This window comes from Aethalodelphis obliquidens, unplaced genomic scaffold (assembly GCF_003676395.1).
Source record: "Aethalodelphis obliquidens isolate GAN/ISIS:26980383/991018 unplaced genomic scaffold, ASM367639v1 scaffold1, whole genome shotgun sequence".
Classification (NCBI taxonomy): Eukaryota; Metazoa; Chordata; class Mammalia; order Artiodactyla; family Delphinidae; genus Aethalodelphis; species Aethalodelphis obliquidens.
Window position 1 is genome coordinate 73725211 of NW_020837945.1, and position 15482 is coordinate 73740692.

Genomic DNA, 15482 nt, shown 5'->3' on the forward strand with positions numbered 1-15482 from the left:
GCCTTGCACACCTGCCCCAGCCTCGTGCCCCTCCCCTGCCCTCACCTACATGTCCTCCTTGGCCGTGGACTCTTCCCTCATCCCCAGGGCTCTGGGCCTTTCTTCCTGGGATTTCCTCTGGCCCAACTGCCGTGTGTCAGAATCCTACCCAGATGCCACCTGCTGTGTGAACTCCCCTCCCCTCCACGTACACTCCAGAGATTAAAGCCTCCTTCCCTTGGGTGCTCAGAGCATACACCTCTCTTGCATCCCTGGTGTTGTTTGCCGTGTAGCCTGAGGGCTGCAGGGACCTGTCTCCCCGGCCAGGCTGTGCACAGGCTTTTAGGTCTAGGGGCCTGGGCTGCCCTCATCTTTATCTCTTGATCCTGGAACACACACAGCTGGTCATTGAGAGGTGGGTTTTGAGGGAGAAATTCTGCTCCAGACCAAGGACCATTTGGGCTCCGTGTATCCCCGAGTCCTTCATTTGGTGCCGTTTATTTCTTGGATCTGGTCTCAGAATGTGTCGGACAACCCAAGGCGCATGTCTTGGCAGCCCGGAGCCAGCAGTCCGGGCAGAGTCTAAGGCTAAGGGGAGAGAGGGAGAGTGTGTTCAGTGAGGGGAAGGGACAGTTGAGTTGGTGAGATGGGGGGAGGGGGCTTGGGGAGGGTGGGAAGCAAGCTCACTCTGTGGGAACCCTCAACTGAGCTAAGGATTGGACAGTGACCTTGAACAATTCAGAAATTTGTCTCTGTGGCTGTTTTGGGCAGTTTCTGTGTTTTGCAGTCCTTTTTCTCCCTCTCCTCTATTCGCTCTTTCCTTTTAAATTCCAAGGGCACAGGGTCGCGCTCATACATGAGGCAAATGGAGATGAATGCTTTTGCCCTTGCTAAACAAGGGGTATATTTTTAGAAGCCCAGGTGCCCCCATCTACCCCACCCACCCCCTCCAGAACCCCCAGCACAGCCTCCTACTTCATTCCCCAAAACACCCACACGCTACACATGACAAAGCGCCGAGTCCCTATCGGAAGTTACTTAGAATCTCACTAAACACGGGCACTGAGGAAATGTGAACAGGGGACAGTGTAGCTTGTCAGGCTAGTGGCCCATCCGGCCTTCTGGTAATCTATATATTCTCTCTCTATATTCTCTCTATAATCTATATATTCTCTCTTAAAAGTAATACATCTTTATTGTAGAAATGTTGGAAGATGTAAAGAAGAAAATGAAAGTTAAGCCACAAGCCCATCAACCAGCAGCTGCTTCAGGGCGGTGGGATTGATTGGGTGGGCTCCCCAGTTTTTCAGAGCAATATTCCTTAAAAGTTCTGGCTCCCTGATGGCTGAAGGGGAGGAAGAGGGTGTCTTTTAGCCGATGAGTGTGACACTGCTTGGGTCACACCTGTTTGGGTCACTCACTTAGCAAACATGTTCTTGGGGGGCATTTGAAAGAAAAATGCATGAGGGCAGGGGGGCTGGCCTGACCCACCACACGCGGTGGGAGGTACTTGGTAGGTTGGTCACAGTCTGCTCATGACTTTGCTCCTCCAGACCACACCCCCAAGGGACTGAAGCCGGGCCCCAGGTCATCACCTCTTCTGGTTTGCGACTTCTCTTGCTCCCGAGATGGATTGCACAGTTCAGATATTTCCTAACACTGGGCTGAGACACCCAGGGCATCTGTTTGTACTCTCTGGCTACAGTCGTCTGTGTCTTTTGCCAGCCAGCTGGGCTCCTGCTTGACCCGCGGGTCCATAGGTGAACGCTTGTGCCCCCCACTCTGGAGGCCTGGGGGCACTCTTTGTCGCTAAGGTGTTGTGTTTGTCACTCTGTGGTCCTTTCTGACTTTGTGACTTAACCCTCAGAGGGTGCTTTTGTGTCCATGTCCTTGGGGCACATGCCCACAGGTTTGAAGACCTACCTCCTGCCGTGCTGGGGGAGGTGGAGAGAAGAGAGGTCCCTCCACACGACATACACTGTATTCACGGCATGCAGCTCACTACGCGTTTTTAAATTCATTGCTCACAGTGACTGCGTGTGTGTCATGAGGCAGGCGTGGTATGTTCTATACTTTACAAGCACTGTTTGATATAGTCCTCCTAACAGCCCTGAGGCAAGTACCTTTAAATATTCTTGTTTCCCAGAAGAGGAGGCTGGGATTCATTGAGTTTTAGTAACCTGCCCAAGAAAACATCATCATCGTCATCATCGTCATCGTTATAATTGGCAGACCTGGGGTTTTGAACACAGCTCTGTGTGGCTCTGAAACCCTGTTGTTACCCACTACACCCCACTGCCTCAGCAGTAACTACCCAGGGCCGAGTTTCTTATCTATCATTCCCATTTTACAGATGAGAAAACTCTCTCCACAGGACTGTCTCCACTTACCTATGCGCTACCTGTGTTCTCAGGCAGGGTCCTGTCTAATAGGCAAGATAAAACATTGGGATTTACAAGGAATTCCAGTGATGCAGAACACCCATGAAAAGAGGTGAAGTAGAGACAGATAAGGCATGGGAGCTTGCGTGGAGGGAGAACTGGGTCATTTTCACCTTTTCTCAAGTGTCCGCTGGATGGGCTGGTCAGGGCACCAGACTAATGGCAGTGGAGCCTGAATGTGACTCATAACCCTGTAGACAGGCCATTTGTGCGGGCTGTGCGGATTTCTGGACGTCTCCACAAGACAGGGCACACTCCACGGAGACTGTGCACCTACTCACTCAGCTACTCGACACCAGGCAGCCTGTCTCCTGACACAGCCGTCGGAGGGCGTTCTGAACACATGTGGAGGAAGGGTCACTGGCTCATGGTCTGTGGGTGAGGGACCAGGGCCCAGAGGGAGCAGGGCTTTCCGGAGTGGCCCGCTCACTTGCCGGGGCAGCCAGCACCTGTTTTATGAGTGCAGGGTCGACATTCCCTCAGTGTTGAGACTGCTCCTGTGCCTTTTAAAGGTTTTTTTCCTCCTAGCCTCTGGGATGCAAGAAAAGATTGAGTCCAGCTTTGTGTTTAGTCATTTTTTTCCTTCTGTGCTTCCTAGCAATGCCATTGAAGCTTTGTAGGAATTCTGCAAGGAGGCTGTTTCTGTCAACAGAAGAAAGTCTGCATGTTGAGAATGACTGTACCTGGAGCTGGCTCAGCGTGTGTGTGCGTGTGTGTGTGTGTGTGTGTGTGTGTGTGTGTGTTTGCGCGCGCGCGCGCATAGAGCCAAACACCACACACCAGATTGCTGTCTGAAGAGGCTCGCGTCCCAGGCCCCTGTGTCCTGCTAATTCTGTGCCTAAGGCTCTTGACAGCCAGGACTGCTTGTTCCCTCTCCAGACCCTGCTTCCAGCACCAGCAGACCAGGACACAGTCCCTTGGATGCTTGTCATTCTTGAAGCCAAATCATTCTTTCAAGGAAAAAACAATTAATTAGTTAATAAAAGGAATACACACCCACACACTGACTCTAAAAGTGCTAATTTTAGAAGTAAATACATATAAGTATGAAGAAAGACGCCAGAAATTTCTAATAGGTCCCAAAGACCAGAAATTAAGTTCAGGGCATGGTATCTGCCCTGCACAGATCTGTGTGCCCCTATGTGCTCGGCAGCAGTGAGAGATGGTGCGTCCGGAAATGTGTGGACAGTCAGCTAGTTCCCCTGGGGGTAAGGAAAGACTGTACTGGGCCCCCCCAGGGCAACGGGGCTGAGCAGGAGAGAGAGGGCTGACCAGGGGTCGGGTGGACACTGGCTTGTCCAGGCTCTCGCTGACCTGCCAGGCGGCCTTCGTTCTGCCCTGGACTTCTTGGGTTTTAGTTTCTCCCTCTGTAAGTGGGAATCAGGAGACCTGCCCTACTTACATTACGGAGTGATTCTGAGGATCAAATGGGGGTGCTGCTGGGGCCCTGCAAGCCTGCCGATGGTGCTAGATGCAGTGCAGTGGACAACGGGCTGCAAGCGGGCTCAGACACCTATGCTGGCCCTGAGAGCCTTTGAACCAGGTGACGCCGTTCATTTCTCTGGACTTGCTCAGTGAGTGGAGATAATGAACTCAGGGAGCTGGTGAGGCTCTGACAGAGCACTGTTCCCGCGGATGATGAGCTTTGAACTGGGCCATCTTTCAGGTCCCATTTAGCAAGTGACCTTAAGTGGGCAAGTGTACTGGGGGAGTTAGGCAGAGGTTAATTACACTGAGTCAGTTCTTAGAAGTGGAAAGGCTTCCATCAGGAAAACAGCGGGGCCAACCACCAGCAAAATGGGCTGCTGTGTCTGCCTGGGTGCCACTCAGAAAACCTCTTCTGGCCTCCGCAGTCTCTAGAAGCATTTCCATCACGCTGCCTGAAATCCAGGGAAGAGCTCCTGACTGAGCTCCTGCCTCCGTCCCTCCTCCTTTCAGTGCTGTCCTACCCAAGTTCTTCCCAACACTCCATCAGCCCCATGGCCTTGCTGCTCTAAGGCCCTCTGTGGCTCCTTACTGCTTACAGTTTATGTCCAGACCCCTTAGCCTGACCTCTAAGACATTTCGCTGTCTGGTTCAGGGCTAACTCTCCAGGTTTTCCTCTGCACATCCAGCCAGCTTTCCCTTCTCTGGGTTCCTTTGCTCATCTGTCTTCTGCCCTTCAAGGCCCTGGCTAAATCCTGCTTCCTCTGGGAAGCCTTCCCTGTGTTCCTGAGTAGGGTTGCTAGATTTAACAGGCAAAAAATACAAGAGGCCAGTGAATTTGAATTTCAGATAAACACACCTATACTAAAACATTATTTGTTATCTGAAATTCACATTTCACGGTGTATCCTGTGTTTTATCTGCAGCAGCCCTGCTCCTGAATCCAACTTGATCATGGCCATTTCCCGCCCTTCCCTGGGCCACTTCTTAGGTTCTGAGCAGCATATGAATAGCAAAACTTCTTCCAAAAAAATCAGGAACATACAATGTTTTATGTCAATTATATCTCCTGTTTTAATGGGGAAAAAAAAATTTTAAAAAAATCAGGAACAGGAGCCAGGGTTGCCAAGGCCTTTCCCACTGGTGGTCTTGGAGTTTGGCCTAAATACAGTATTTGCATCTCCTTGTCAGTGGAGTTCAGAGGTGCTCGCTCCCAACCCTTGCTGCCCACCGTTGTAATACATAGGCCTTCATCTCGGCTTCCCCTTCATCCCAACCTTGGGATGTCCCTGCAGTGAAACTGTCATCTTTATAAGGGAAAACGGCCCAGTGTGGGTCAGAACTTCTCTCTTACTGATCCAGTTCACCATGGGCTTTGCATACAGCACTCCACGGCCTGTGATCCATTTTTCCTCACATCCCATTTTCCTCACGACAGCCCAGGAAGGAAGAGCTGAGTGGGGAGTTTGGGCTGGTAGAGAGGAGGAAAGAAAGTATGGGAGGTGAGACAGTGCTTGATCCGGAGTAAGTGCTATAGAACTGCTTAATTAACTAACTAAAGAAATTGAAAGAATGAGATTTTTGAAGCGTATGGTGTTAAGGTTTAAAAGCCTATAAGGTACTAGGAAAATCAAAAAGGAAATCTACTTGATGAAATCTAAGACGGAACCGTAGCTGGCGTGTATCTGGCCAGTCTCAAAACTTTATGATCAGAAAAAACAAAAAACCTTTATAATGGGTCCTGAGTCCAACACCATTTCACCTCCCCCATCTTGGGGAAGTCACTTCTCCCCAGATGTAAGAGGAGGGAGTTGAACAAATGGTCTCTGAGGGCCCATCCAGCTCCCAGTCCTAGAAAGTGACCTTGTTTCTTCAGTGGCTGAGACACACCTCAGAGTCTTCAGGAACAGAGGAGAGCTTACCACATGCCCTGTGGACAGCGCCTATAGGTTGCTTCTTGGTTTCAGAAGCACGAAAAAGTGTTCTTTTAGAAATGAGGTGAATTGAAACCCTACATGCTGTGGTTCACGGAGATGATGGAATTGTGATCCTAAAGACAATTCAAGGATATGTGGAAATGCTCACTATATTTTAAGAGAGAAAAGCCATTTGCATAATTTGGGGTGTGTGTGTGTGTGTGTGTGTGTGTGTTTGTATTTCAGAGGGCTATTCAATAACTGTTCATAGAGGCCCTCTTTTAGGGATAGAATTCTGGGCAATCTTTTTTTTTTTTTTTTTTTTTTTTTGCGATACGCGGGCCTCTCACTGTTGTGGCCTCTCCCGTTGCGGAGCACAGGCTCCGGACGCGCAGGCTCAGTGGCCATGGCTCACGGGCCCAGCCGCTCCGCGGCATGTGGGATCTTCCCGGACTGGGGCACGAACCCGCGTCCCCTGCATTGACAGGCGGACTCTCAACCACTGCACCACCAGGGAAGCCCTGGGCAATCTTTATTTTGGGTTTTGAAAAAATTTCTATACAAAAATGAACAAATTTTGCTCTTGAAACAGGGAAGACTACACAAATGTTTATTTATTTTTACTTCTTTGTGGGGGGTGGAGAGAGACCTCAGTTACAAAGATTTGAGTTAATTGTATTCCCTAGGCACATTATCATTAGTTTAGAAAGTGACTTAAAAAAGAAATCCTGGCTACTACTTCCACTAGAGGGTACTCTTCTGAAGTTTTAGATTGCTTGTGATGCTGAAGATTTTGAAAAGGAGGTTTCAAGGTTTCATTTCAAATTCAGTTGGAGGACTCTTAAACTTTTTTATTTGTTTGCTTGTCTTTAAATACACTTTTTCTTTTGGAGTAATTTTAGATTTACAGAAAAGTTGCAAAGGTAGGACAGAGAGTTCCTGTATACCTTCACCCAATTCCCTCTAATGTTAACATCTTGCACCACCATGCTGCATTTGTCAACACAGAGAAATTTACATTAGTACATTACTATTAACTAAAGTACAGACTTTATTTGGGTTTCACCAGTTTTTCTATTAATGTTCTTATTCTTAGCATATTTTCTTTCATCTCTCTTTTTATTTCTATTACATTTGCAGAAGTTATGTAACTTTTTCCACCTGTGTTGTCATCAACATTTCTGTCTTTTGCAGTGTGTGTGGAAACATCATTTTTCGTAATTTTGTGTGTTCTCCATTTAATCTTTTTTTTTTTTAGTTTATGTTTTCCCCAGCAGGATGTCATTAAAAGATGAATGCGGGCTTCCCTGGTGGCGCAGTGGTTGAGAGTCCACCTGCCGATGCAGGGGACACAGGTTCGTGCCCCGGTCCGGGAAGATCCCACATGCCGCAGAGCGGCTAGGCCCATAAGCCATGGCCGCTGAGCCAGCACATCCGGAGCCTCTGCTCCGCAACGAGAGAGGCCACGACAGTGAGAGGCCCACATAAATCAAAAAAAAAAAAAAAAAAAAAAAAAGATGAATGCTGTGGAATTATCACCGTTTTGTTAGGTATTAATGGCATTGTGCTTAGGAGCTTTTTTTTTTTGCGGGCCTCTCACCGTTGTGGCCCCACCTCACCCCCGCCGCGGAGCACAGGCTCCGGACGCGCAGAGCTTAGTGGCCATGGCTCACGGGCCCAGCCGCTCCACGGCATGTGGAATCTTCGCGGATCGGGGCACGAACCCACGTCCCCTGCATCGGCAGGCGGACTCTCAACCACTGCACCACCAGGGAAGTCCTGTGCTTAGGAGTTTTTAAGTCCTTATCTATGAGATACATACTGAAATATTTACAGATGAAATTATTTACTTTAAAATACTTCAGCAAATAAAAAATTGGGGGAGCTAGAGCAAATGAAAGAGGATATGTCCACAGGTGTTCATTAGATTTAGCTTTTGTGTATGACTGAAAATCTTATAATTAAAAAGTTGTTCAAAAGAAAAAGGCGTGGTACAGCTGAAGTCAGTGGTGACTCAAGTTTTCTAGGTCCATTCTGCCCTCCCATGGAACGGGGGGAAGTAGTTCATAGGTACCAGGCTGGAAGCATGTGACCTGGAAGGGGTGGGTGGGAGAGGGAGGGAAGAGGGAGAAACTGGGGAGACGACTCTCAAGCTTCATTTCTGCCACCCACATCCCCATATCCTGCCCTCCTTCCTGCAGTGGCCACCTCATCCTACCCAGCAGGGGGCAGGGCATTCTTGTGGGGGGCACTGACCAAGGACCCAGCTTTGGTGCCCCTTCCCTGCCCTCCTCAGTTTCAAGGTGGAACCTCTGCCCTTCGCCTCCAGTCTGCCAGGTGCCCTGCCACTGAGCTTGGGGCAGAGCTCTGCCAGCACAGCCTGGGTCAGACCTCTCTGCCTGACTCCACCCCTACCTCCAGCTCTGACCCAGAATGGGACTTGTGCAGGCCCCAGAGCAGAGCCCCATCTCTGGGCTAGCAGTTATCAGTGGACAAATAGAGGTGTTGAATAAAGTTTTTATAATCCTAACAGATACACAGCTGCACACACGCACGCACGTACAGATTCACGTAACAGACTTGACTGAGTGCATTCCACCAGCCCTGCCAGTCCTGAAGACTCAAAGTTGAGTCAAACTGCAGCCCTCAAGGAGCTCAGAGAAACCAAACAAAAGCAAACAAACAGAAGTTGTTCAAAATGGAAATTTTAAAAGAATTGAACAGTAGGGGCTTTGTTTCAATGTGACAATAAAGCCAAATCCTGTGTACTGGGCAGATTGGCAGCAGATCAGTATAACAGACATTTGCAGATTCATAGCTTATGAATACACACACACACACACACACACACACACACACACACACACACACACACACTCGTGTCCTGGGCACTACAGGAGGTGCTGGACGAATGAGAGCAGACAGCGACACTACCCTTCAAGAAGCTGAGCCAGACATATTTGAGGCTTGGGGTGGAACCAACCGTGCGGTAAAGGCTGATTAAATATGAATCTTGGCTGGTAGCAAATACCCCATAGTTTCAAGATGAGGGTTTTATTTGCATCTCTCTTTCTTAGTTTCATGGGTTTGTGTTGACTCATCTCAGCCATGTGGTTAATAAATGGAATCTTTATGATTATGCCTAATAATAATTTCTAATAGTAATTTTTAAATCTGCATAGATGATAATTTTTTCAAGGACCTGTAGCCCTTCATAATTATCACAATTATCCTACTGACCATTTAACTAAGTTGTAGCCACTCGTAGCTGCTGCCTTTTTGCTTGCTGAAGTCAGTTGTTCCTTTGCCTCCGGACCAGCGGAGGGCCTTTCTCCTGGCTCACTGAGCAGACAGGGGCTGGCGCTGATCTCTGCTCTGTGATGGTGGCAAAACCCAGTCAACACTTTTTTTTTAATCTCTCTTTTTATTCTGCAGCAGAACTATTGGGAAGCCCTAAACTCGGAGCAGGTATGGACAATCGTGCTCTCTCTTTATTCTGCAAGGGACTTCCTGTGGCTTGATTTCAGTTCCTGCTTTTGTGAGCCCCCCTTGGATGGCTGGGCCTGTGCCAAATTCCTCTAGGAAAAAAAAGAATTTGAAAATGAGTGGAGAGTCTGAAAGTCGAGGGTTTTTTCCAGGCTCTCCATTTCAGAGTTCTTTCTGCTTTGTGCAAACCATCTAGTAGGGGCTCAGAGAAGATGCATAACCCAAGGAAGAAACTTGATTGGAACAAAAGTTTTTGAACAAGAGGAAGCCCAGCAGGTCACTAATGGTAGCGGTGCCGGGAGTGGCTGCAGGAGTTGAGATCAACGTTCCCCTATGTTGTCATCGTGAGACGTTGGGCAGCTGGCTGCTGTCTCTATGCCCTCCTCGCCTCCAAGTGACAAATAAGCACATGATTCATGACAGCCACCTGTGCCTGTCACCTCCCAGGATTTTTTTTCTGATAAGAGAGTAGATTATCTTTTGCTCAAATTCTCTGAATGCCTGGATTCCAGTGATGTTTTTATTACTTAAAATGACATTTTAAAACACAATATTCCGGGAATTCAGAAGGAAGAGATTTAAATTGTTTTCGAAGGCTTAATCCACTTTAAAGAGTGCACCTGACCAGAGTGGTGGGCTGTTTCTGTTTGCCGGCAGTGGAATTGGTCAGGAGTAGCAAGGATAACTCTTAAGAAGGCATTTTAGGAACTGGAGCTGTGGTTTTGACACAACAGGGCGGCTAAGAACCACCCTAAGAGCTTGTTCAAATGCCAAGCCTTAGGTCCCAACCCACAGATAGGGTCTAGGGTGGGTCCCCAGCATCAGTCTTTTTTTTTTTTTTTTTTTGCTGTACGAGGGCCTCTCACTGTTGTGGCCTCTCCCGTTGTGGAGCACAGGCTCCAGACGCACAGGATCAGCGGCCATGGCTCATGGGCCCAGCCGCTCCGTGGCATGTGGGATCCTCCCAGACTGGGGCATGAACCCGTGTCCCCTGCATCAGCAGGCGGACTCTCAACCACTGCGCCACCAGGGAAGCCCAGCATCACTCTTTTTAATGAGCACCCTGGGCGCTCCTGGTGAGACTGGTCCAGAACTGAGATCTAGAACGTGGGTCTCCACTTGAAAACAGAATTCATCAAAAAGCACACTGTCCATTCTCAGAGAATGGAACAGGCCCCCACTTCCACTGCTAGGCAACTGGGTCTCAGAGGCTGAGGGGCCAGGGAGCTCTTTTACTTGGGATCTCTGATAACGTCTGGAAAGAATTTGCTTAGAGGTGTCCGCCCAAGTCTGCATCCACAGGTAGATGAGAAATTAGCATACGTGTGCCTGACACAGCCCCAGACACGTACAAGGGGCTGAGCTGCACCAACGAAATCAGCTCAGTCCCTGGCCTGCAAGGTTACTGGGGATGAGGTGGTCTTTTTAACATGATACTGTTTTTCATGACCAAGTAGTAGAACTCAGTTCAGTTATGAGCAGTAAATCAGTAATTGAACGGGACTCTCTTTCTGTTGGAAACAAAGCTACAATTTGTGTTTTATAACTAATGGGGTGTGGGCATTATCTTTCAGTGACTCAGGGAGCCTTGAGGACCTTGTCCTGACCCTCTGAGGACTGGACTGTTTGATTCTGCTCAGGTTTGAGTAGCTGGTGGAACACTTTTTTTGGAGTGCATGTCCGTGCCTGGCTCTATTTTCTTGCCCAAATAAGATTGTCTGGCCCGGGCTGACACATCCTATGTGGCCTTTGCTTGTTGTTTCCTGGGTCTTTTGCTACTGTCAAATGCAACCTTATGACTCAGAATCACCAGTCATAGAAACTCAGAAATGAGAGATCGTATTATCTAGCTGCTGATTCAGCCTCCCAGTTTACACATGGAGAAATCAAGATCCAGAGAAGAGAAAGCAAGTTAGTGGCAGAAAGAGGACCCGAGCCCGACCCCTACTTGCCTCTGTGGCTGGAATCACTAAAGATGATGCCCTTGCTCTTGGCCCACATGAAAAGCTCTCTCTTTTATCTGTTGTTTTAGAACAATAGGAGGATTTTGCAAACAGCTTCATCAGTTCTTGTGTGCTCACCTATTTTTTTTTTTCCTTTTAACCTTTTTTTTTTAACCCCTACACATTTCAATTTCCCATACTTGTCTGAGTCAGAGTGATGAAATACTCACAGGCAGTGACCACCACTCTGGATTAGGTTTTAAATGTTTGTTTTTGACAAGTCTGCTGACCTCAAGTTTAGAGGAAACACCATGTGGGGGGGCAAGGGCAGACCAGTACCCTGCTCCTAAGAAGCTCTGTCATCTACCTGAGAGGACAAGGTGGACACCCAGGGCAGGGCTGCCCATGCTCAGCTGCAAACCAGTGGTACAGGCAGTATAGAGAAGCTGGGGAGAGCTCAATGGGTGTCAGGATAGGCTTCTAAGAAGAGGAGGAACTTACCTGGGCCATAAAGAATGGGTTGAGTTTGCCTGGTCTTTTCCAGGAATGAGTTAGGCAGGGAGGTGGGAATTATCAGGATAAAGGGAGCATGACTGAGTCTCACTAGAGAAGGACTTGGTGAAGAGGGGGGAACAGAGAGTAGGAGGGGGAAGTAGGGTTGGTCTGTTCAGGGTGGCTGTCCATTAATTCCTTGATTTAAAGTTATACTTGCCCTGTTAGGTTCTAGAAACACAGACCTGGTTAACTTGTCCTTACCTGTTTGTTCTTGTCTGTGCCTGGGCCATGAGGACCAAGATTGGAGCTGTCGTTGGGGAAATTGTAAGAGATGGGAAGGGCCTATTCCACCAAGGTACCTCTTGTGTCTTTTCTCCACAGTGGGATCCTGAAGACGTAAACCTTGGAGGGAACAAAGACAACATGGAGATATTCAGACCCCGGGTGCACAGGTGGTCTATGAAGCCAGTGGACTTGACCTCTGATAAGTAACACTTTCTGGAGCCAGCTCAGCAGCTCAGAACCCAAGGTCAAGGTTTGGTCAGGAACTGAGCAGGGATCAACCTGCAGAGACAGCCATGGCAGGAATTTAAGCTTCTGCCAAGGCCACCCATGAAAGTGAGGAACCAGGAGCTGTCACGGAGCTTGGCTGGTCTGCACCATGGCTCAGAATGGAGCTAAGACCTTGGGCCCTGTGGACAGACCTGGACACACCCAGAGTTTGTTCTGAAAATTCAAAGTTCACAAACCAATCTCGCTTTGAAATATAATCTAAAATAGTTTGGTCTCTCTTTTCCCTTTCCCTTTGGATTCAACCCTACTCTGAATATCTGCTACAAATGAGCTCATCTAACAAACAGCTAATATGTTTGGATCTTAGTAAAGCCCCACTCTGTAAGACCTGGCTAAGCCTAGAGAGGGGTGGGCCCGCGTTTGGGGGCTTTGGGACACAGTCACAGGTTCTGATGGGACCTGGCTCCTGCCCTCCGGTCACCCACTTGAGTTTTCTGCTGGAAGTTGAGAGAGGACTGTTTGATCAACCAAGTGTTTGCAAGGTCACTGGTATTGCAAGGGTGAGCAAAGCAAAGTGCTCTAGGTACCAGGACTTGCTGCAGCCTGGCCCAGTGTGTGCTGGGCTAGGGTCTGCAGGTGCAGGGAACTGTCTGCTTCAGGAGGTAACGGAAAGCATGCAAAGGGTAAGAGGCATGGTGGGAGGGGCTCGAAATCCCCTCTCAGGATTATTTTGGAGCTACGGTGGGAGGAACGCTAGAATGAATAAATCCTGATCGAGTGCACTGAAGCATCTCACCATGGAGCACAGAGATACGTCTGAATCCCAGCACAGCCACAGAAGTTGGCCACCAGGGGACCTGGGAGAAATGCCAAGAAACACAGCTCTGCTTCTGGCTGGCCCCTGGCAGCCTGTGTGACTCAGCTGCAGCTGTCCAGTTGCTCCTGAGGGGTAGTGCAAGTCCCAGCAGCATGAAAGAGGGGGTGCCTCAGGGAAGCAGGTTGTTCCACAGGTCTCTGCACAGATTCCAATCCCCTGCATGATCTCTGAACTAGAAGTGAACCTAAAGCCACCCTATTTATCCAACTGCTTTGGACCCTGGTTGTCTTTTAATGGAGTTTGCTAAAGTCAATTTTGCTTTGTGATCTTAATCACTGAAGCTATACTTTGAGGGAAGATGAAACTTTTAACTGGGGACAAGGGGAGGTTGGGAGAACAATCCAGCAGATGAAACCACACAGAGGATTGGAAGCAGGGAAGGGGGGAATCTAGCTAAGGAAAGAGGACTCTGATGTGGCCAGAATGGATGTAGGGGGTGGGTGAAGAGGCTGGAAAGGAACCTGGGAGTTGGTGCTTAATTCTGTGGCTGGCTGGTAGCTATTGCAAGATACAGAGAGGAAGCTGACTGACATGCCTCAGGTGGGCCACAGCTGATTGGTGAGTTTTACATCCCTGCAGCCACAACTTTTCAAGAAGCAGAAATGTACAGTCATGGTTACAGCACCAACTTGGGAAACGTGTTTAATTTGATTAGTAACAGCAGGGCAGGAGGAGGGCTCATCTTTGGAAAGGCAGAAGGCCTGGGGACAGGATGACATCCCTGGAGTTTGTCTTTAACACATCGCCCCTCCCAACGGGAGGCTGGCTCATGTCCCTGGGGCACCAGAAATTGGTTGGATCCTAATGGAAATGGCCATTCACTCAAGAATATCAAATGATCTTGCTGCCTTTGCACAGCACAAACTACTTGAGCTCCAGATGTTAACCATCTCCCTAGATCCCATCGTCCCTGCCTCTTCCTTCACAAACCAGTTATCGTTGTCCAAGCTGGTCTCAAAATGGAATCCCAGAGCGAACCTTTACACTGACAATTTTGGCAGCAGAGTTTGGCCTCATTGTTCAATGAGAATCTGCCTGTTATGCAACGCTCTGGAGCCTTTGGGAAGAGATGCCAACCCAAATGCCTTCCTCCTAGCAGGAGTGTTCCCACCCTGGGCCTCCGCTGCAGCTTCATGCCCTAGCCGTTAGTCAGACCAGGAGGATAACGGGAGTTACTTGCCCTGAAGACCCACTGAGCAGTGCAAGGGGGTTACCTACACTAGGGAGAAGCTAGGGAACCAACTGTGTAATCATCCTCTCCTGCCCACTCATCTGGAGGTGAGAGATGGTATAATAGTTGTAGTTGTATTGCCTATTATCTGCGTGGCTTGGAGCTTGTTACCTAACCTTTGTGAACTCCTGGGGTAGACTGAGAATAATACCTATCTAGAAAGCTTGTTGTGAAGATTAAATAACGTATATGAAATGCATAACACTACGTGACTCAAAGTAGACATTGAAGAGGGATTAGTTTCCTTCCTCCCTATAATTCCTGGCCACATATGACCTGCAAGCCAGTTGGTAACCAAAGAATCAGACCCACAGATGGAAGGGACTTCAGAGGATTGAATTGCCTTGACAACAACCCCAATAAGTGATTAAAGTGATTACCCACCCCCTTCATAAGCTACTCAAAAAAAAAAAAAAAAAAAAAGGATTTCACCCATTTTAATCTCCCAAGGAAATAAGTCTGTGTGATTTAGGGAGAGCTCTATCCCTAAGGTTTTCTTAAAACCCTTTCTAGATCCTGAAGAACCAATCCCCTTATGTCCCCCAGTACTTCAGTATGATGAAGAGATTTATGAGCAGTCATCTGATGCCACACTCACATCTGATTGTTACAACTGGGTATGAGCTCCTCCAGAGCAAGGAGAGGCACTGGGCCAAGGAGCCTGGCTGGGCTCCAGTTCCTATGTCTGATTCAGCGTGATCCTTGTTAAGTCATTTCCCTTTCTGATCACAGTTTCATCATCTGTAAAATGAAAGGACAGATTTCTTTCCTTTTTTTTTTTTTTTAACCTTTTATGAATATGCCAGTGAATTTTTTTTTTTTTTTTTTTTGCGGTACGAGGGCCTCTCACTGCCGTAGCCTCTCCTGCTGCAGAGCACAGGCTCCGGACGCGCAGGCTCAGCGGCCATGGCTTACGGGCCCAGCCACTCCGTGGTATGTGGGATCTTCCCGGACTGGGGCACGAACCCGTGTCCCCTGCATCGGCAGGCGGACTCCCAACCACTGTGCCACCAGGGACGCCCGCCAGTGAATTTTTTTTTTCCTACAGAAGACTGACATCTTCATAAACTCAAGAAAGAGACAATATCAAGAGAAATTTCAGATGTATTTAAAAAATAGGTTTCATTATATAATATACACTTCTCTCTGTTTGGATTTTACTAACCATTTAAGATA

The 15482-nt window shown here is 48.4% G+C and overlaps 1 protein-coding gene across 5 annotated transcripts in view; it reads left to right on the forward strand.

Moving 5' to 3' along the window:
• The window catches only part of TMEM44 (transmembrane protein 44), a 37998-nt gene extending 22892 nt beyond the window's left edge, over positions 1-15106 (forward strand). The window contains exons 10-11 of one of the 5 annotated variants that reach the window (XM_027108462.1): positions 9200-9229; positions 12067-15106. In XM_027108462.1, coding sequence (XP_026964263.1) covers positions 9200-9229; positions 12067-12177 — 141 coding nt within the window. In that variant the 3' untranslated portion in view covers positions 12178-15106. Of the gene's footprint in view, positions 1-1532; positions 6100-9196; positions 9230-12066 lie in introns of those variants that run through there. The other 4 variants (XM_027108489.1, XM_027108452.1, XM_027108482.1 and 1 more) reach the window with 4 other exon arrangements.
• Positions 15107-15482: the final 376 nt, after the last annotated feature.